The 21,395-nt window shown below is 45.5% G+C and overlaps 10 protein-coding genes across 10 annotated transcripts; 7 read left to right on the top strand and 3 right to left on the bottom strand.

Annotated features, from left to right (window-relative positions):
• Positions 1-18: 18 nt before the first annotated feature.
• On the top strand, positions 19-1,530 carry OGAPODRAFT_44844 (uncharacterized protein; the record flags this gene model as incomplete). The annotated part of the gene is made up of 1 exon (XM_018355486.1): positions 19-1,530. One exon carries the CDS (start codon positions 19-21, stop codon positions 1,528-1,530), a length of 1,512 nt encoding a protein of 503 aa, XP_018213604.1.
• A 44-nt stretch (positions 1,531-1,574) lies between these two features.
• OGAPODRAFT_6555 (uncharacterized protein) lies at positions 1,575-2,732 on the bottom strand (the record flags this gene model as incomplete). Its single annotated transcript, XM_018355808.1, has 1 exon — positions 1,575-2,732. One exon carries the CDS (start codon positions 2,730-2,732, stop codon positions 1,575-1,577), a length of 1,158 nt encoding a protein of 385 aa, XP_018213603.1.
• Positions 2,733-4,708: 1,976 nt separating this feature from the next.
• Positions 4,709-6,329, top strand: OGAPODRAFT_81385 (uncharacterized protein; the record flags this gene model as incomplete). The annotated part of the gene is made up of 2 exons (XM_018356517.1): positions 4,709-5,578; positions 5,624-6,329. The coding sequence occupies 2 exons, from the start codon at positions 4,709-4,711 to the stop codon at positions 6,245-6,247; spliced, it is 1,494 nt and encodes a 497-aa protein (XP_018213602.1). The 3' UTR covers positions 6,248-6,329.
• Positions 6,330-6,496: 167 nt separating this feature from the next.
• OGAPODRAFT_97453 (nitrate transporter) lies at positions 6,497-10,088 on the top strand (the record flags this gene model as incomplete). The annotated part of the gene is made up of 1 exon (XM_018357953.1): positions 6,497-10,088. Exon 1 carries the CDS (start codon positions 8,562-8,564, stop codon positions 10,086-10,088), a length of 1,527 nt encoding a protein of 508 aa, XP_018213600.1. The 5' UTR covers positions 6,497-8,561.
• Positions 7,404-8,000, top strand: OGAPODRAFT_6552 (glutathione S-transferase; the record flags this gene model as incomplete). Its single annotated transcript, XM_018355807.1, has 1 exon — positions 7,404-8,000. One exon carries the CDS (start codon positions 7,404-7,406, stop codon positions 7,998-8,000), a length of 597 nt encoding a protein of 198 aa, XP_018213601.1.
• Positions 10,089-10,305: 217 nt separating the features above from the next.
• Positions 10,306-13,440, top strand: OGAPODRAFT_81383 (nitrite reductase; the record flags this gene model as incomplete). Its single annotated transcript, XM_018356516.1, has 1 exon — positions 10,306-13,440. One exon carries the CDS (start codon positions 10,306-10,308, stop codon positions 13,438-13,440), a length of 3,135 nt encoding a protein of 1,044 aa, XP_018213599.1.
• A 42-nt stretch (positions 13,441-13,482) lies between these two features.
• On the top strand, positions 13,483-15,105 carry OGAPODRAFT_97448 (Zn(II)2Cys6 transcription factor; the record flags this gene model as incomplete). Its single annotated transcript, XM_018357951.1, has 1 exon — positions 13,483-15,105. One exon carries the CDS (start codon positions 13,483-13,485, stop codon positions 15,070-15,072), a length of 1,590 nt encoding a protein of 529 aa, XP_018213598.1. The 3' UTR covers positions 15,073-15,105.
• Positions 15,106-15,182: 77 nt separating this feature from the next.
• Positions 15,183-17,762, top strand: OGAPODRAFT_97447 (nitrate reductase [NADPH]; the record flags this gene model as incomplete). Its single annotated transcript, XM_018357950.1, has 1 exon — positions 15,183-17,762. The coding sequence occupies one exon, from the start codon at positions 15,183-15,185 to the stop codon at positions 17,760-17,762; it is 2,580 nt and encodes an 859-aa protein (XP_018213597.1).
• A 1-nt stretch (position 17,763) lies between these two features.
• On the bottom strand, positions 17,764-19,608 carry OGAPODRAFT_6548 (Zn(II)2Cys6 transcription factor; the record flags this gene model as incomplete). The annotated part of the gene is made up of 1 exon (XM_018355806.1): positions 17,764-19,608. The coding sequence occupies one exon, from the start codon at positions 19,606-19,608 to the stop codon at positions 17,764-17,766; it is 1,845 nt and encodes a 614-aa protein (XP_018213596.1).
• A 538-nt stretch (positions 19,609-20,146) lies between these two features.
• On the bottom strand, positions 20,147-21,340 carry OGAPODRAFT_11416 (uncharacterized protein; the record flags this gene model as incomplete). The annotated part of the gene is made up of 2 exons (XM_018353272.1): positions 20,147-21,104; positions 21,333-21,340. The coding sequence occupies 2 exons, from the start codon at positions 21,338-21,340 to the stop codon at positions 20,147-20,149; spliced, it is 966 nt and encodes a 321-aa protein (XP_018213595.1).
• Positions 21,341-21,395: the final 55 nt, after the last annotated feature.

Raw genomic sequence — 21,395 nt, 5'->3', positions numbered from 1 at the left:
AAATTGCTGACTTCTGGTATGGAGAAAGGGTGCCCCGTTGAAATCACTCAGGTGTCTGCTGACACCGACTATAAGTCCTCTTACGAGTACCTCCTCGAGCTGGAGGAACACTACTCTTCTCATTCCGAAGAAAAGCGCAGAATGCTGACCAAGATCGATCTACGCTTGCTTCCTTACCTTTCCCTTTGCTACTTGTGGTGTACTCTCGACAAGTCAAATGCGGGTAATGCAAAACTTTTTGGATTTCTCACAGACACCAATATGACTGGCGAACAGTTCAACTTGGCCCTCACGTGCCTATTTTTTACCTATGGCCTGTTTGAGCCCATCTCGAACATCGCCCTCAAGCGGGTTGGTCCTAAGCTTTGGGTGCCTTCTATGATGGTCATCTGGGGAGTCGTGGCTCTGTGCACTGCCTTTGTGAAGAACTGGCACCAATATATTGGTATTCGGCTGTGTCTAGGGGCCGCAGAAAGCGTGATCTACCCTGGCTCGTACTTCATTCTCAGCTGCTGGTACACCCGTTCCGAGCTGCAGACAAGAATGGGAATTTTCTATGGTGCCAACACGCTTGCCGGTGCGTTTGGTGGAGTTCTGGCTTACGGGATCGGTAATCTCGACTATGCCAGAGGTTGGCGTGCCTGGCGCTGGCTGTTCCTCATTGAAGGAGTTGCGACAGTGTTTGTTGCCCTTATTGGATATGTCATGCTGCCAAATTTCCCTGGAGAAGACAAGATTCGGTTTTTTTCTGATAAAGAGCTAGACTACCTTTATCTGCGGAAAAAATACGATAACGGGCCGGCAGGAACCAACCAGAAATTTGAGATGAGTCAGGCCTGGAACGCTCTCAAGGACCCGCAAGTCTACTTTGTTATGCTTATGTTCTGGTTTGGAGGTTCTGTTCCAACATACTCTCTTTCCTACACCCTGCCCACTATGGTCAAAAACCTTGGTTATTCGGCCATCAAGGCACAGGCCATGACCACTCCGCCATATGTTGCGGCCACCATTCTCACTGTGTCCATGGCCATCTGGGCTGACCGCTCGCAGCAGCGTGCTCGTACAATTATGATTTGCTACACAATTGGACTTGTGGGTATTATCATTTTATGGATCACTGTCCACCATCCTAATTTACCGGGCGTGTCGTATTTTGCTATTTTCCTCGCAGCCTCGGGCTACAATGCGCAGGCCCCAGGGATTGGTGCTTGGCTGTCCCTGAACATTCCAAACCCAACCAAGCGGGCATCGGCAATTGGCTTCATGATGCTTCTGGGTTCCATTGGTGGGGGTGGAATTGGCTCAAATATTTATATCGACTCCCAGGCACCTTACTACCCGTTAGGATTCGGATTTTCCGTCGGCTGCACGGTTCTTGGTGCCATGGTGCCGTGCATGTGCAATTACCTCTATCTGAGATCGCAAAACAGAAAACGGGATGCTCTGTCTCAAGAGGAAATTGACAAATTCTCCCTGGAGGAGCTGGCTGAGCTAGGAGATAAGGCCCCTACCTATAGGTATGTGCTATAATTTATTCTACCTACCATAAATTTTTTGTTTTTTTTTTTTTTTTTTCACAGTTCGTCATAAGTGATGCGGAACTCTTTTGGTGGATATGGAGGGTTGTAATGCTCTTCCATCTCGTCCCAGCACTTGTGCAAGTACGACTCCATTTCCTGACAGTGCGCAATGAAATCTTTCTGGTCAAACTGCTCGACGTTTTTCAGCTGATCGCGGTAGTGCAAAATGTGCTCAGCCAGGTTTGTGAGCCGGAACTGCGCCCAGTCGTTGTAGAACTCGTTGTAGTTCTGACGAGGGAGAATTGATGGCTTCACACTGGTCAAAAGACTGTTATCCAGCTTTTCGGGGCCTGCCACACAGAAGCCAGCAACGGCAGTCACACGGTTGGAATTTGAGACCGGCTTGGTGGCCACATGCTTGAGCACCATGCCCTGGATCAGCGTGGCAGAGCCCACCTTTGGGTCTGGCACGCGCACAAACTTGTTATCACCTGTGACAATGCCCGTCTCGCCGCCAATAGTATTTTCGTCCAGCTCAGCCATAATAACAAGAGCAAACGTCGACGAGTCGTAATGCATTCCGAGAGATGATGGCACCTCGTCGCCGTTGCTCTGCTCTCTGTATTTTCTGAGAAGTTCTTCGCTTGGAGGCTCTGTAGCGTTTTTCTCTGCTAGTGAGAAATTAAAATGACCCGCACTGAACAGCGGCTTCATTTTCACTTTTGTAAAGCGTTCGAGAATCTCTCTCAACTCGGGGCTATTCCACAGGGCCTGTGTAAATGGAGCCCAGCGACTGCAGTGGCCGCCAATATGGAAATCGAGACGGGTGGCACTTTTGGCGAGGTTAGGAAGACGGCCGTACTTTTCAACAATCTCCGGACGCAAAGCCTCCCAGAGAATCATATCCACAGCCTCCTGCGTCAACAGGGGAAACTGATATGTGGTGGCAAAGTTGCATACCGGTGCAACACGGGTTTTCTTGATCTTCAAGTCATCAAGCGTGAGAACCTTGGCGCTTGGGTCTTTGATTAGGTGCTTTTCAGGATCAAAAGTGAGGCCGGGATTGAACGATGGCTTGCTCTCTAGGCGTGCACGAAGTTGGGCAATCTCTCCGTCAACGGTTTCTTTAGGGATGTCATATTCATGGTTACCGGTGAGGTAGTTGACGGCGTGACCAAGATGTTTTTGTGGATGAGGATAGGCGGTCGGCATCGGTGGTGTAATTTCTTACAGCCGGGAAGCTTTGGTGTTTATATAGCCTGCCTAGTCCGCTAGCGATGTGTGAAACCCCGCTGACCTTATCAAGAGGTTTCTTGATAAGCAAAAGCTAATTTTCCGCTTTTGGCAGTTGCGCTCAAATGAGTTACAAGTATTTGAAGTGACTGCTAACAAGTTCAACTTTGCCTTCTCTGCAATGATTCCATTCCAAATATATCTATGCATGTAGTGATGCATCATATAAGCTGCTTACCGGTCAGTGGCGAAAGTCTGTCCTCCACTATCGGGAGACATAACCTTCGGAAGTCGACTACAAAGTGACAGGTTTTTTGATGTTCTCAATCACGTCTTGTGTTGGCTTTTCTAAGATGCACCCTCACCGATACAATATGCTTTCAGCCTAAATAGTGCCGCCTAGCGACAATATCGCGCAATTTTTGACCTCTGTAGCTTTCCCGATTTCAAGAGTTTGCTCTGCTTTCATTTCTGGAGTCAGCCAGTATGTTTGAAATTTGCAAGAACGTGCTCTGCAACAAGCCTACTGACAGATATATACATCAAGCTTGATAAAAGCCCTTAGAGGAATTGTTCGATTGCAACTCAAACTTTTTGCGCTGTCATCTTTCATGAAGAAGGAAATACTACGTTTTTCCTATGTTGCTTTCTGGTACTTTTTTTGCCAGATATGGGAGTATTTCCATGTAGCGCAGCTCTAGCTTTAAAAGTCTTCGGATACATTGGCTTGAACTAGGGATCACTGTCTCAAATTTTACATCTTCAATCTTATTACAGGTGTTGATCTTGACAGGAAGATATTCTTGAAGGAGGTGTACTTTATGGAGAGCCACGTTTTTCCTAGTCCTTATAATGCAACGCTGTCTGCACACTCTGTCAAGATGACAAGTACCTTGGAGACATTGACATTACTCTATTGTCAACGCGTTTGCGGAATCTATAACCGAATGTGCCTGTCTGGCCCAGACTCTTGGACGTGTAACTGAAGATTGACCTTCGATCCTAATGACTATTAATATTTTTTATTGGGCAAATGCAGATACCCTTCTGAGCATGTTCAAATTTGCAAGTAAACAAAAACTGCTTTAGTTATTACACCTAATCACCTTTAAGGCTAAGGTCGACCATATTTGGGATAGCCAATTCTGCCCCTTGTTCACGATTGCATTTGCTTTTCTAAAATATCTTATCAATGAAATTTCCTCATTCAGAATGAGAACAAAATTAATTATCCTACTATATTAATTTCATTTATCCATGTGGTGCCTGAGTTAGTATTACACCAAGCTTTGAATTTTGTCTTGCTCATTTTCAAGGCCCAGATTGGAATCAATACTGGCCTGGGTCTCCGCTTTGGATCGAAGAGCCAGCTCATATATTCAAGCACAGAGATTCAAGGTTATGCGAATGAATCCTCTGAAACAAGCAGTATATAACGTCGGATTCTAAATCTGTCATCAGTTTTGTTGAGCCTGCTACTAAAATCGCACACCAAGAGACATTATGTGCCTGTTCTCACGTCAACGTGTTCCACCGCTTCCGCGCTCACGCACTAAAAAATTTCCTGCAAGATCCAGGCACGTGCTCAGGTACATTCCAACCAGCCATTGTCGGCAACCGTTCTGTTTCGCTGTATTGTAGCGCCATGCTCAGGTCTTAGACATTGTGCGTTCCCCTTTCATTGACTACACGTGGACGAATGCTCAGAACTATATATTTCCCAAGAGACGCTTACTAGGTTTCCAGGCACGCAAATGAGAAACATTATCAGTCACTTACCTTTTTCAGTCAATTACCTTTTCTCCGCATTGGCAGATTTCGCGAAGGCTTGGCAACTTGCGGGACATTGAGTTCTAACTATAATTTTCTTGGCTCATGCATGGTTGCACTAACCCCGCGTCAGGCCCGAAAACAAAATGTATATAGCTGCCTTGTGCCGGCTTGCTTAATCAACTATGTTTTTACAAAATTTGAGAGGTAATAAGTTGTCACTTGCCATTGCTCTGGCTGGTGCATCTGCTTGGATTTTGCAGGGATATGACCAAGCCATTATGAATGGTCTCTTGACAATGGAGACTTTTGAGAAACAGTTCCCAACGTTGAACACCAGTAGGCCAGGAGTTAACAAAGAGCATGCCACTGTAATTGAAGGAACAGTCGTTGCTATCTATGAGCTAGGGTGTGTGCTCGGGTGTGTTGCCTCTTACTTTTTCGGTGACAAGCTCGGTCGTCGTCGGTTCATAATGACAGTTTGTACGGTCACCATTATTGGTGTGATTATCCAGGACACCTCTTTTCATATAGCCCAGCTTATTATTGCACGAGTGATCACTGGAGTTGGCGTTGGAGGTATCACAGCTACTGTGCCGACATACGTCGCGGAGTGTGCTCCGGCACGTTTGAGAGGTAAGCTAGTGCTTCTCTGCGGGTCTCTAGCAATTTTTGGAGTGGCACTAGCTACCTGGGTTGACTTCGGATTTTATTTTGTCAAACACAGCTCCGTCAATTGGCGGTTTCCGATTGCGCTACAGATGCTCTTCCCGTTCATATGTATTTCGCTGATCCTTTTCCTTCCCGAGTCTCCTCGTTGGTTGGTGAAAGTTGGGCGTACAGGGGAAGCAGCAGAAGTGTTTGCTCTGCTGGAAGATAAGCCTGTCGAGAGCGACCAAGTTCAAGGAGAGATTTCGTTAATTCAGCAGTCTCTTTTGGAGGATCCCGCTGCTATTAAGGCTTCTCCGTTTTCGAGAACCAAAAACAAGCATTTGAGGCGTAGTCTTATGGCTATTGGTCTGAATATTGGAGCTCAGATGACCGGAATTAATATTGTCACCTTTTACTCCACGAGCATTTTTGAACAGCAGCTCGGCTAGAGCTCTGTTGAAGCTCGTATTTTCTCGGGGAGTATTCAGATCTGGCAAGCAATGTGTGCATTCGCTGCAATCTTCCTCATTGATATATTTGGCCGGCGGTATGCAATGATTCACGCCGCAGCAATTATGGCAATCTGTCAGTTTATCCTTGGTGGGCTTGCATCAGACCTTGAAAATCCAGCTACGGCGAAGGCTATGGTGGCGTTTTATTTTGTCGCAATGTATGCTTTTCCTGTTGGTCTTCTTCTTGTGGTTTTCATGTATGCAGCTGAACTTGCACCCCTTGAGTCCCGTGCCCAGATAACTGCTATCAGCACTGCATGCAACTGGCTATTCAATTTCTTAGTTGCAGAAGCTTCTCCAACGGCATTCAACAATATTGGCTACAAGTATTACTTTGTTTATGGATCAGCCGCTTTTGTATTGCTGGCCTGCTTGATTCTCTTTTTCCCGGAGACAAGAGACAGAAGCCTGGAGGAAATTGATGATATATTTATTCAGTCTCAAACCTTGTTCGACACTGTTCGGATAGCCAAGACAATGCCGGTTCAAGGTGATGCTGACTACGACCCTGAAAGGAAGCTTTCTCTTGAAACTAAAGACGTTGTCGAGTATGTGGAGTGATTGATGATTTGTGATGCTTGCACTGTTGATATTTAGGGTTTTATGAAAGCAAGCTACAATCCCATCGCTATTTATTAAATGCCATTTCAATTTTTGTTGATTTTTAAAATTAAGATTGTGTCTTAAAGAAGCTTTTACTAAAATACTGTAATTTCTGTACTTCAAGTCAATATCAATCATGTTGATCGTAACTAAAGAGTCGAATAAACAAGTCGGACAGCCTTGCCCGATGCATTCCGAACTACCTTTGCTGTGTACATGGGTATGGAAGGACTAAACAAAATTTGTGTGCTTTTCCTAGACCTGAGAAAATAGGGTGAAACTAAAGATAAGGATGCCAAAGAAGGGGATTAGTGTATAATCTTTTCACTAGACTCTCCGTCTCATGCGTTTTTTTTTGTGCTGCGGTATGACTCATCTCAGGGCAGCGACCATGCCTCCCGTATCTAGCTTGTGAGCCATTACCTTTATCGTCTGCATTGTTAAGACCTAGGGAGAGTGGCAGCGCATACACGACCAGATCTGCCAGCTTGAAGTAATCGACTATCCTGTTTTACTCGCTTCACGGTCATAAATGTTGGCCTATAGTTTGATGGATCTCGTTGCAAGACGACATCGTGACCTTGTCGTTGCCTTCTTTTAACCGGTATCGTAAATTACCAGGCTTGGAGAGTCTCCCAAGCCAGTTACTCCAAAGTTTCTGCAACCTTTTGAACTCTTAGGTCTGGTAACGTCCGGAACGAGGCTCTAGGCTATTGGTTGGGTGCATCCAGAAATTACGGTAGTAAAGTCTGTGCGTTCAATCTCCACAACATTTAGGTGATTCTATACCTTCATCAGCGATCCGGAGAATTTTCGTACGCTCATTTCTACCCAAAGGCAATTTCTCGTTGTGGATACCTCGAAAATTGAGTAATAAATTTGGGTTTTGGCCGAGATTTCAGCCGAAAAATAGCGAGGGTTGGTGCTCTCGACCCTGAGATTGACAAGACTCTTTTTTTGAGGCACTCGACAATAATCTGACCTCGCAAGCAGTAGACTTGATATTTTTCGGAGTGTGGGGTTGCAAGCACGCAGCCTCGTGCAACAAACAAAATCCCGTGGTGCGGTATTTTAGTTTCGAGATTTTTTATGTCTGCCATAGCTAGAAAAAGTTATGCTTACTCTTTATCATCTGCCTTACGCCGAAGGATTCGGCGCCAACGCACGCAAGGTTGCAATTCTTCTCAATGAGTTGGGAGTTGACTGGAAAGGTGAAGCTGTTCCAAGAAACGAGGTCCGTACTTCCTCTGAGTACGTTCTTCTTCATCCTGACCGTAAGGTTCCTGTGCTCAAGGACGGCGAGACAACTTTGATTGAGTCTGCAGCTATAATGCAGTATTTGGCAGAGGTATATGGATCCGGCAAGTTTCTCGAATCAAAATACGATGCCCTCGCATGGGTTTCGCTGCAAAATGGGTTGTCATCGGCAGTTGCGTCACTGGCCCATGCTGATGACGAGTCACAGACGGAAAAGGCGATCAATAACGCTAGGCACTACTTGGGACTTTTGGAAAACAAGTTAGCGTCTTCCAAGAGTGGATATATTCTTGATACAGGGTACACAATTGCAGACATTGCATGGATTGCATTTGTTGACGAAAGACGCAAGGAGAAGCTTCGCCTTGGAAGCTGGGACCAATTCCCAAATATTGCCAAGTGGCAGAAGAAGGTCCTTGCACGCCCGGCTGTTGCTAAGGCATACGAGAACTAGTAGGCGTGTTCGAGGTAAAGGTGATCCTCCAAAGGTGCCCAAGAATCAACTGTAGCCCGATGATAGTACGGATGAGGTGGTTTCAAGTGGAAATTCCTCCTAAACCGTTTACGCCTACTTCATTGAAGACTTTATACACGATATGGACCAGCTTGATGTTCATTGTTTTTGATAGTAAGCTATGCAAAGATCTTCAAGAGAGAAATCCGAAGTAGACGTTCATAACGATTAGAAATCACTATCGCATAATTTTTCATAGCATACCTCACGTTGGAGCGGTACAAAAATGGGCGCACTTACATGTGATAGTGTTTGGTAAATAGACTTTTTGGCTAGCATCCCGCTCATCGGAGAATATTCTGCTCAAAATTAAGGATGCCCATTACGGAAATAGGTATTTTATCTTCAAATATTGTCGACGGAGATTTTTTTGCATACTTTTGCTACCCTATTAATATGATAACGACGAAAAAAGTTGATTTTTTTTGGTACAATAGTGTACATATATAAGAGTGTTACTGCAACCTAAAAAATGCTCCCATACAAACAATACCCTCCACAATGCAACTGTCTACCTTATGGGAACCGCCAATAGTGAATCCAAGAAACCTGAAAGCGACCTCAATACCAATTTTTAACCTATGGAACGTCTATGGAAGAAACTTCTTTTTCGGGTGGTTTGGTTTTTTTGTTTGTTTTCTTTCTTGGTTCGCGTTTCCGCCTCTTCTCCATGGCATGTTGAAGAAGGACCTAAGACTCACTGCAGTGGATATATCCAATAATAACATATGTGGACTGACAGGAACTTTACTAGGCAGATTCATTTTGGGGCCCCTTAACGACAAGTATGGCCCACGGATTACTTTGACAGGCGTGCTGGTTGCAGGAGCAATTCCGACTGCATTTGTTCCTTTGGTTACAAATGTTGCAGGTCTACATGCCATTCGCTTTTTTATCAGCTTTCTAGGCTCCTCGTTTATTTGTTGCTCCCAATTCTGCGCTGTATTTTTTGATAACAACATTATAGGGACAGCAAATGCCATTTCTGCCGGTTGGGGAAATGCTGGAGGAGGTGTGGCATTCTTTGTCATGCCTGCCATCTCAAATGCGTTGGAAAATAGAGGTTACTCTTTGCACCATTCTTGGAGCTACTCTTTTGTGATTGGGCCGTTCTTAATTTTGATGATCACGGCAATACTGATCTTTGTATTTGGAAGCGACTGCCCGAGAGGCAGATGGTCCCTTCGTGGAGATATCCTTGGTATTAACATGGATAATATGCTCGTGAAGTCTGTCTCTGTCACAAGGCACTTCTCTAAGGAAGGAGAGCTCACTTCTGTATTTGTTGAGCCTGTTAACGCAATTGATAAGGTCGTGGTTGAGCCCAATCAAGACCAGGAAATTCTTGAAGTCGCAGATATCATAAATGGTGACGAAATCATTGAAGACCCATCGCTCAATGACGTGGTCAAGATCTGTTTATCCCCGCGGACAATGCTGGTCGGACTTTGCTACATGTGCTCGTTTGGTACTGAGCTTGCAGTAGAGTCTATTATTTCCAACCTGTTCGGGCAAAAGATGACAAACTGGAGCACCTCTAAAGCTGGAGCATGGGGCTCAATGCTTGGACTCCTGAACGTGGTGGCAAGACCAGCTGGAGGGATCATCTCCGATTTTTTATACCAAAGATTCAAAACCACAAAGGCTAAAAAGTTCTGGATGATCTTCACTGGCCTGATGCAGGGCATTTTTTTGATTTGGATTGGACTAGTTCCGGAATTATCCATCGCGGGACTCATAGTGTCCGTTTCGTTTTTGTGTCTTTGGTTTGAGATGGGTAATGGTGCAAATTATGCATGTGTTCCCGTTGTGAATAGACATCACAGTGGTATTGTGAGTGGAGTTACGGGAGCAATGGGTAACTTAGGAGGCATTTTGTTTAGTTTAGTGTTCAGGTACACTATATCAAATGGAGTGAACAACTACTTCAAGGCGTTTTGGATTATAGGAATTGTTTGCACTGCTGTAAATCTGGTCTGTGTGCTTATTCCAATTAGAGAGGAGAGGCCAAGGAAAGCGGAAAATTGATTGAAATCTCGGTTACATTTTTTTATTTATGCAATGCAAGTTCAGTTTTGTTATTGATAAGATTATTTTTTTTTTGTAGTGGATCCGATCCTGTGATAAAGTAATCTGCTAAGCGGAGATTAATTTTAGGGACGGAAATTATGTAGTATTCTAAGGGGATGAACAGCCTGACAAATAAAAGCAGTTGCAAAAGTCATATTCCATTTTGTAAAACTTGATGACTTGCTCTGTTCCACCCTTGCCAGAGGACATCAGTCCTCGGGCAGCTAAGAAGAAGCTTGTGATTGTGGGCCTTGGCATGGTCGGCCTCTCATTTCTTGAAAAACTACTTTCGAACGACTCAAAACTAAATGAGTATAGCATAATGGTTTATGGTGAGGAGCCATATCTTGCTTATAACCGCGTTGGTCTAACCGAGTATTTCCAGCATCGTGAGTTCAAAAATCTTCTACTGTCGCCAGAGGAATTCTACCAGCAGCGCGGCGGAAAATGGAACTATGCCATTGATGAAAAAGTGGTTGACATAGATCGGCGAGCTCGGATTATTACCACAGACAAAGGAAACAGAGCGTCTTACGATGTGCTTGTTCTTTGTACAGGCTCTGCAGCCATCCTTCCTACCGATCTGCTACCACCTCTCACCAGAAAAAGCTATCGTGAAATGGGATGTTTTGTTTACAGAACCATCGATGATCTCTATTCAATGATTGATTATTGCCAAGGTGCAAAGAAAACAAGAGCCATTGTCGTTGGTGGTGGGCTACTTGGTCTAGAAGCAGCCAAAGCTCTCTACGACATGGAGTCGTTTGAGGATATCACCATTGTCCATAGGTCACATTGGCTGCTTTCCCAACAAATGGACCAAAAGGGTGGTTCTTTACTTACCAGCAAAGTTAAAGAGCTGGGGATTACCTGTCGAACTGGAACAACTGTGTCAGAGCTGCTATTTGACGAAGACCAAAATCTGAAAGGAGTAAAATACGATAACGGTCAAATTGAAGAATGCTCCCTTCTTTGCTACACTATTGGTATCAAACCAAGAGATGAACTCACCAGCTGTGGTCTGAATGCGGGTTCAAGGGGCGGATTTAAAGTGAATAACATGTTACAAACTTCGGATGAAAATATCTATGCTATTGGAGAGTGTGCTTCTTGGAATAACATGACCTTTGGACTGATTGCTCCTGGATATGAAATGGCTGATATACTGGCATTTAATCTCACTCAGGGTAAACTACACCAGCCAAAGGAGTTTTCTGAACCTAGTATGGGCACCAGGCTCAAGCTGATGGGTGTCGATGTTGCATCTTTTGGCGATTATTTTGCAGACAGAAATGGGCCTAAATGGCTTCCTCGCGGATACGACAAAGAAGTTCGTGGCCTTGTGTTTGAGGATCCAATAGATGCAACTTACACAAAATTGCTTTTCACAAAAGACGGCAAGTACATGCTTGGAGGAATTCTGGTTGGAGACACAAGTAACTACACCAAGTTCTCAGCGATGATAAGAAAACCATTACCCAAGTCTCCTTCCGAGCTTTTGATTGGAAAATCGGGAGAAGATGACATGGAGATGCTTTCAGATGAAACACAAATATGCTCCTGTCACAATATCACCAAGGGAAAACTTGTGGAAGCCGTCAAAAATGGTTGCAGCAGTCTTGCAGACGTAAAAAAGTGCACTAAAGCAGGAACAGCTTGCGGGGGTTGCGAGCCGACAGTAAAGATCATCTTTGAAAAAGAATTGAAAAAGTTGGGTGGCAAGGTTTCCAACAACCTATGCGTGCACTTCGACTATTCAAGAGTCGACTTGTTCTCACTGATTATGGTCAAAAATTTCCGGAGTTTTAGGAGGGTCATGGAGGAACTGGGAAATGATCCGAGCTCGTCGGGCTGTGAAATTTGCAAGCCTACGATTGGCTCCATTCTCTCAACACTATACAACCGACACCTCTTGAAAAAGGAAGTTCACGGTCTGCAAGACACAAATGACCGTTACCTTGGAAATATCCAGCGAGACGGCACTTTCTCAGTTGTTCCTCGGATGTCGGCTGGCGAGATCACTCCGGAAAAGCTTGTTTCCATTGGGAAAATTGCTAAGAAGTACGGTGTCTACACGAAGATCACAGGAGCACAAAGACTAGATTTGTTTGGCGTCAAGAAGAGCGATCTGCTGAAAATATGGAAAGATCTCAACGAAGCAGGCTTTGAGAGTGGACAGGCTTACGGTAAGAGTTTGAGAAATGTCAAGTCTTGTGTTGGATCAACATGGTGTAGATACGGAATTGGAGACTCGGTTGGTCTGGCTGTCAGGTTGGAAGAACGGTACAAAGGCATACGCTCGCCTCATAAAATGAAGGGAGGCGTGTCAGGATGTGTTAGAGACTGTGCTGAATTCCATTCAAAGGACTTTGGTCTTTGCGCGGTGAGTGGTGGATTCAACATATATGTTGGTGGAAATGGTGGAATGAAACCAGCGCACGCGCAGCTTCTTGCCACCAATGTGCGTCCTGACGAGGTGATCCCTATTCTTGACAGATACCTAATGTTTTACATTACCACGGCAGATAGACTGCAGCGGACAGCTCGATGGCTGGAAAACCTTGATGGTGGAATCGAATATTTGAAGGACGTCATCATCCGCGATAAATTAGGGATTTGCAAAGACCTAGAGGCCCAAATGCGCCAGCTTGTGGCCGGTTATTACGATGAGTGGGCCAAGGCCGTTTCAGAAGAGAAAGAAAACCCAATTTTCAAGCAATTTGTGAATACACCTGAAAACCAGGATTGTGTGGAGATAGTCAATGAAAGGGGCCAACCGAGACCGGCAATGTGGCCCGAGAAAGCGGCCAACCAAAAATTCAATGAGATCAGGTGGTCTTCGGTGAGCTGGCAGGAAGTCTGTGAGTGCTCCGATCTGCCTCTAGCAGAGGCAGGGTCCTCGGCAACGGTTTTGGTTGGGGACACCCAAATTGCTCTGTTCAGAACTAGCAAAAACGAGCTCTATTGCTCTCAGAACATGTGTGGGCATAAACGTGCCTTTGTGCTAAACCAGGGACTTCTTTCGGAAGATAGTGACAAAAACTGCTACATATCGTGTCCGATGCATAAACGAAATTTTTACCTCAAGTCCGGTGCCTGCAAAAACGATGAAGCGCTGTCTATTGCGACGTTTGAGGTTAAGGAGGAGAACGGCAAGGTGTATGCAAAACTTCCGCCCTTAAAAGAGCTGGATGAGGTTCTGGGAACCTCCAAATGGAAGGTAACAAGTCAGGAAACAGAGGCTAAGCAGGTGCGCAAGATAACAACGGAGAAAAATTTAGTTGACAAAGCAATATTGCTCGATTGGTAATTTTCTGTTAGATAGATATCAAAGAAAAAAGTTAAATACTTAATGAACTTGCAGACCCAGAGGATCTGCACTTCGTGTAAACTATTGCGACGAAAGGACTGCGATGGCAAAGTTCCCTCATGTTTGAACTGCATTAAAAGAAAGCGGGAATGTATCTATCAAGCCGACAGCGATAAGCGAAGACGAAAGTACCATACAGATTATACCCAATATCTGGAGAAAAAAGTCCGTGTTCTACAGGACTTTCTCTCCAAAAACGACCCGCAGTTACAGCTTGGTGAAAATGGTGAACAAACTCAAATTCAGTTTTTGAAGCGGGTGGACGAAGAAGCAAAATTGACCACCCTTCTTAATGAGATGGATGATCTGCGTCTCGACAACTCCCCGGAGCCTGATTTTCAGTACGACGATCTTGGACCTTTGGTTGGAGTAGCCGGGCTCAACTTGTACTACATTGATCCTATATTCAAAACAGAGCTGCTTTCTTTATTCAAAAAACACTGTTCGGAGATCACCTATGCTATCACGCTCACATTACCCACCCTCGATACATGGGTTTTTTCGACCGACACGGACCCTTCCCATCAGCTGCTTATGCTCACCGTGTATGGGGTTGCTTGCTTATATTCTAAAAATCCACATGCGTCCAAAATCAGTAAATTACTGATGAACCAGGCTGCGCAAATTGCAGTATATGCGTCGAAGTTCAACTTAGACGAATACCTACTCCAAGGCCTTCTGCTTCTTTCTTGCTACGAAATGGGCATGGGCAATGACTCGATGTCTTATCTGTACATTTCGATGGCATGTTCTTTGACGCAGCATATGGGACTCCATATATCTTATGACGAGCATTCTTCAGCCGCCAAATTTGCACCTCGAACCACTCCGTTCCAATCTGCACTTCTATGGTCTATTTGTACGCAGGATAGAATTATCACGTCAAGGATTGGTGTGCCTTCTTGCATTCACTTTAAGCGAATTATCTCTCCTGTTTATGAAGTGCAACTCTCGCGGAACGATCCTAGTTATTTGGAAGAGCTTTGTTTTTGCTACACTACTCGCGTGTGGTATATAATGGACAGGTTTACAGACCAAATATGCTCTATACAAGGTGATTTAGGTGATACGCAGGAACGAGGAAAACTGCTTAAAACCGCTGAGCTTGCATTCCAGGCTTTGAAAAATTCATTACCAATGCCCTTCCGAGATGAAAAACACTCTAAGAACTACCATATAATAATGTTTCAGCTAAACTACGAAGCTTGCGTGGTATTGCTACACCGGTTGTTTATTGACGACCCTTTGTGCCGCAACAAATGCGTTACCTCGGCCACGGAAATAACCAAGCTGACTCGGATCCTGCTTGAAACAGGAGGCATCGAACGAGCGTCCTACCATTTTGCTTTCATTAGCTCTTTAGCAGCAATGATACATCTAGTGCTATACTCTGAGAAGCTACGTCCAGAACACCTTCTCAACTTGGAAACCTGTGTCACGGCTCTGAAAATTTCCGGACAACGATGGAAAAGGGGTGCACTGCAACTAGAGATGCTATGTGAATTTTCGCAAAGCCACGGAATCAATGTGCCAATTCTAGAAACGTTCTCGTCCAGGTGGACAAAATTTTAATTTTATTTCCGCTTGTTAAATTTTATTCTCCGTCTTATCTTGCAGAGATACTAATATAGTAGCTACTAAAAGGACTTCATGTAATTTCTCAAGAATTCTGGATAGTCGTAATGGATTCTATTGTCACTGAGGTAACCTATGGTCTGGAGATCAAGAAAATCAAAGATATCACGGAGCTACCTTTTCCAGTCAGGCAAGACTCTCCTCTTACCGAGGTGCTTCCAACAGATCTGAAGACCAAAGATAATTTTGTCGCTAGAGATCCTGACCTTCTTAGACTCACTGGTTCACGCCCATTCAATTCTGAGCCGCCACTGACAAAGCTTTATGACTCGGGGTTTCTCACTCCAGTGAGTCTTCACTTTGTGAGAAACCACGGCCCCGTTCCTTACGTTCCTGATGAAAATATTTTAGACTGGGAAGTTTCAATTGAAGGGATGGTTGAAACGCCTTATAAAATCAAATTGTCAGACATAATGGAGCAGTTTGATATCTATTCAACCCCCGTTACTATGGTCTGCGCTGGAAACAGAAGAAAGGAGCAGAATATGGTAAAGAAGGGAGCCGGTTTCAATTGGGGAGCAGCTGGAACATCTACTTCTCTTTGGACAGGATGCATGCTTGGAGATGTAATAGGCAAGGCTAGACCATCAAAGAGAGCAAGATACGTATGGATGGAGGGTGCAGATGATCCGGCAAACGGCGCATACGGCACCTGTATTCGCTTAAGCTGGTGTATGGACCCTGAACGGTGCATCATGATCGCATACAAGCAGAACGGCGAGTGGTTGCATCCTGACCACGGAAAGCCCCTTCGAGTAGTAATCCCCGGTGTTATTGGTGGACGATCAGTCAAATGGCTAAAGAAACTAGTAGTGAGCGATCGGCCGTCTGAAAATTGGTATCATTATTTTGATAATCGGGTTCTTCCAACCATGGTGACGCCAGAGATGGCTAAAAGTGATGACAGGTGGTGGAAAGACGAGCGATATGCCATATATGATCTGAACTTGCAAACGATCATTTGCAAGCCCGAAAATCAGCAGGTTATCAAGATTTCAGAGGACGAGTACGAAATTGCAGGTTTTGGCTACAACGGAGGTGGAGTCAGAATAGGCCGGATCGAGGTCAGTCTTGACAAAGGGAAGAGTTGGAAACTGGCAGATATAGACTATCCGGAAGACAGATATAGGGAAGCAGGTTACTTCAGATTGTTTGGCGGACTTGTGAATGTTTGCGACAGAATGAGCTGCCTGTGCTGGTGTTTCTGGAAGCTCAAGGTTCCTCTTTCTGAATTAGCAAGGTCAAAAGATATTCTCGTTCGTGGCATGGATGAGCGTATGATGGTTCAGCCGCGCACGATGTACTGGAACGTAACGTCCATGCTGAACAACTGGTGGTATCGAGTCGCCATTATCCGCGAGGGTGAGAGTCTTCGATTTGAGCATCCCGTGGTGGCCAACAAGCCTGGCGGTTGGATGGATAGGGTCAAGGCAGAGGGTGGAGATATTCTAGATAACAATTGGGGAGAGGTGGACGACACGGTCAAGCAGGCTGAAAGGAGGCCGCATATTGATGAGGATCTCGAGATGATGTGCAACCGGGAGAAAATGGACGTCGTTATCAAATATTCAGAGTTTGAAGCACACAAGGACAGCGAGACAGAGCCATGGTTTGCTGTCAAAGGCCAAGTGTTCGATGGTAGCTCGTATCTGGAAGACCATCCAGGAGGGGCCCAGTCGATCTTGATGGTGAGCGGCGAAGACGCAACCGACGACTTCATTGCAATTCACTCATCTTTTGCTAAAAAGCTGCTCCCTTCCATGCACCTGGGAAGACTCGAAGAGGTCAGTTCAGTTACAAAAGTGAAGTCTGTAGAGCAAAATGTGAAGCGAGAAGTTTTGCTCGATCCGCGAAAATGGCACAAGATAACGCTTGCAGAAAAAGAGGTTATCTCTTCCGACTCTAGAATATTCAAGTTCGACCTGGAGCATTCAAAACAGCTTTCTGGTCTGCCAACGGGTAAACACTTGCTTTTGAGGCTAAGAGATTCATCTGGCAAGTATGTGATCAGGGCATACACCCCCAAATCAAGCAAATCTTTGCGGGGTCGTCTAGAGATATTGATAAAGATTTATTTCCCAAATAGGGAATACCCCAAAGGCGGAATTATGACAAATCTTATCGAAAACCTCCAGGTGGGGAGCCAGATCGAGGTTAAAGGACCTGTCGGCGAGTTTGAGTATGTCAAGTGCGGGCACTGCAGTTTCAATAACAAGCCTTATCAAATGAAGCATTTTGTTATGATCTCGGGAGGATCGGGCATCACTCCAACTTACCAGGTTCTGCAAGCTATTTTCAGCGATCCCGAAGATAGAACAAGCGTTCAGTTATTTTTTGGAAATAAAAAAGTTGACGATATCCTGCTTCGAGAAGAGCTTGACCACATACAGAAAAAATATCCAGAACAATTTAAAGTTGATTACTCGCTGTCGGACCTGGATCATCTACCGGAGAACTGGAGCGGAGTGAGAGGCAGGTTAACATTCGATATTCTAGACACCTATGTTCGGGGGAAAAAAATGGGAGAGTATATGCTACTGGTATGTGGACCGCCAGGAATGAACGGTGTGGTCGAAAACTGGTGCAATGCGCGCAATTTGGATAAACAGTATGTAGTGTACTTCTGACCTAAGCAAAATCGAAATCGAAACTATCAAGAAATGTGGGTATGTTGTAAATATCAAGAACAGGGGTATCCGTTGCAAAGTCTCGATCCATTTCGCCTCTCAAATAGTTTTGGTAGACATCGTTCTGAGCAATCACAGACTCAGGTGGAGGCTGACTTCCCTGTCTTAACTGATCAAGAATGGGCACACTCACATTCCACTGTCTAGCAAGATTGTCCAAAACCTTGATATCTTTTATTCCCCGAGTCCAAACATCTGCGTATTCACTCAAGGCAGCCACGAATTTCACAAATTGAGAGTTTGCCGCTGCCTGGAACGACTCATCTTTGTTGGCTAGAATAAACAGGTCAAACATGGCACATTGGAAGAGGAGATAACCAACAAAGTACGGAGCATTGTTGAAACCATGAAGTTCGGAGTATCTTTCCGTAACCTTGGATGCTGAGGTACATAGCTTGACCATCAGCTCAATGATAGTTTTGGGGTTTTGAATAAGATACGACCTGTGCAGCAGCAGGAGCACAACATAGTAGGAAAGGTGTAAAAGAAGAATCCGTTTATCTTTCGTGACAGGCTTCAACATTATTACATCAGGGAATGATTCATAAAGCGCGCGGAGATTGGAAAACCCCTGTTCAAGCAGCATTTGTCGATGGGAATTGTGCAAATAATCAGCTCGGAAAGAGTATATTTGTTGAGTGGACCGGTCATGGAGATACCACAGTCTTGAGTGGAAAGAGAATGTCAGCTCACTGATATATCTGTCAATGTTCTCTGGAGAGCTTTTTGGGCTATAAAATGGGGTCATGATTCTGAAATACTGAATTCTACAGCCACGACCTAACACAGTAGTTATGAATCTGTCTTGCAAAATGATGGACCAGAAAAGCGCATTCTTCAGTGGCGATGTAGGCACAACACTTGTTGAGGTACTAGATTCGGTAAGCTTCTCACCGGTATGAAGACCGATGTATTGGGCCTGGGAAGCACACATGGCGTCAAACAGCCAAGAACTTGAGTCTTGGGCCATCCCAAGCTCAAAGCATGACAATATAAGTAACCCCTGTAAGGTGTTTTCGTTCAAAGCTTCTTTGCACGCAGCGATTGCAGCGTTTTCGGCACTTTCAAGAAACGCATGTGTGATAGATGGTCGGACATAAGCCGAGGCGTAAGCAAAAATTGAGCACATCAATAAACGGTGGTCCGGCTCAACACATGGATACGGCCAGGATCGCACCGTCTCCAGTGTAAGCTGGGAAACATAGAAAAATTTGCCAAAGTTTTCCTCAAACACGTTGAAAAGGCGCTCTCTGAACTGTGGTGAGCAAAAATCGATATCCAGCAACTCAGTTTCCGGATTCAAAAAGTTCTCGTCTCCGTCCTCCACCACACCCTGCCGTCCTGAAAGCGGTCCATAAAACTCCGTTTTATCTCCGTGCTTTCTAACCTTCCATGCGGTGGACACAATTTCCTCCAGGGCATTGATGTTGGTGTACTGTCCTCCCATGTGTCCTAGCTGAGCAAAGTCGTTATTCTGAGTTAACTGCGGTGGCTGTGGGAGGATCGAACTGAGATCAAAATCTTTCAGGGTTTCGGTCCGCTTGATGAGGTTAGCAGCATGCAACTCCAGAAGGTCGGCCTTGACCTCCAAATAATCGATGTGAGTCGAGTCGTACTTTTTTTTGCGCCGATCGTTCTCGGAGCTATATTCGCAGCCATCAGCGTTATTATACTTGATACATGTTGCACATGGTTGTGCTCCATCACACTTTCTCTTTCGTCTTTTGCAAAACAAGCAGGCGTTGGAAAGCAGCTTTGGCGGCCTTCCAGGGACGGAAGCGGACATGATGAAAAATTAGGGTACGAAAATATTTAAATGTACATCTGTTTAATCTGACTCAGGATCTCCAAGTTAGTCACCCAAAGGCATTTTTTTTGGTATTTTTCCATCTGGCCCAGGATCTGGACACTGTTTGCAACTCCAGGACTTCAGTCTCCACTGGCTGGGCCAGTTTTCGCAAAAACTTCTTGCACTGGTTAGAGCCATGCCTGTGGAGAAACTCATGTCTGCATCAGATAGCTCCCGGGCTACCCCTTTTGGGAGTTGTGATTTCAGTTTCCGAATATCCGATCAACTCACACCCAGTGTACCGTAATCGTCTCTCTTTTGAAGGTCTCGTTTGAGATGTTGCGTGCTGCATCGAATTGAGAGACAGAAAATCGTTCTCCCTGATTTGAGACATCCATAATTTATACACTGGATTTTAGTAGTGCAAACCCGTTGCGTAGACTTACAAAAAACTGTCAGTGAATTTATGGTACTAACGGTGTTAATTTCGAGAAGCTGGTACTAGACATACACTGTTGTAGGATTCGGTATTATATCAAACGAAGTAAAGAAGTGCCAGGAACCCGAAGAAGAGAGAAGGTGCTACAGAGCGGGCTGCTCCACCTTCGAAAGTGGTCACCGAGCTGGCCATGGACAGAGAGGCAGAAGCACTGCTCTTGACCGTGCTGGTGGAGAGGGTATATTGGCTGGCAGAAGGAGAAGTTTCATCGCCAGAAGCTGCAGACGAAGTTGTCCGCTCAGAGGACGAGACTTGGCTAGCGTCGGAGCCCGAGGCTGAACTGGAGCCCGAGGCTATGTTAGAGCTAGCGTCAGATGTGGAGGCAGAATCAAAGCCGGAGGTGGCGTTGGAGTTCGAGCCTGAGTTAGAGCTCGAGCCCGAACCGGTTGCAGAGTCGGTTGCAGAGGTGGAGGTATGAGCTGGTGTAGAGGTGTTACGAGAGGTTTCCGAGGCCGTGGTTTTGGCGTTGTCTTGGGCTGCGACGGAAGCCGTTTTTGATGCCATGGTCAATGACGGAGAAGCAGTAGCCTCAGAATATGCATCCGTGTCATCTGGGTCCGAGCTGGCAGAGCTGCCAGAGTTGTCAGTGGAGCCAGAGTTAGACCCAGAACCAGCGGAGCTGGAAGAGTTTCCGGAGCCAGTGGAAGAGGGGTCGGAGCTAGAGGCAGAGGCAGGGCTAGAAACTGTACCTGGGTCTGCAATGTTGGATTCTCCCGGGTCAGAGACGATTGAAGCTCCAGATGCTGCAGATGCAGACGTCTGGGATGAAGAGTCTGAGTCGGAAGTAGCAGGTTTTGTTGGCGAGCCAGATGACAATCCAGAGGTGTCTGAGGCTCTAATTCCATTTCCAGAGGCAGATGTATCACTTGAAGTTCCTGTAGAGGATTCAGTAGAAGAGCTGGAGGAGCTGGAAAAACCTGTAGAGAGGTTTGTGGAACCGACGGAGCTACCCGTAGAGCTAGCAGAAGGATCTGAGTAGCTTGCAGATAAGATGCTAGATCCCGTGGAAGCTGTTCCAGTAGAAGAGCCTGGAGTTCCTGTAAACGCGCCTTCGGTAGACTCTCCCGCAGTGGCCGTCGAGGATCCTCCAGTGTTGGTGGATGATCCTGCGGGCTCCACCCCGCCACCCCGCCACCCCGCCACCCCCTGCCTGCTTTTCTTCTGCTACTTCTTCCGCCCCTCCCTCCACATTTAATTTTTCCTCCTTTTTAATTCTACTCACTCCTTCATGGCTTACGGTGAGATTATCTGACCTACATACACAACGCACCTAATACCCTGCTAT

The sequence above is a fragment of the Ogataea polymorpha genome, assembly GCF_001664045.1.
Source record: "Ogataea polymorpha strain NCYC 495 leu1.1 chromosome Unknown OGAPOscaffold_1, whole genome shotgun sequence".
Classification (NCBI taxonomy): Eukaryota; Fungi; Ascomycota; class Pichiomycetes; order Pichiales; family Pichiaceae; genus Ogataea; species Ogataea polymorpha.
This window is presented reverse-complemented; position numbering and strand designations above follow the sequence as displayed.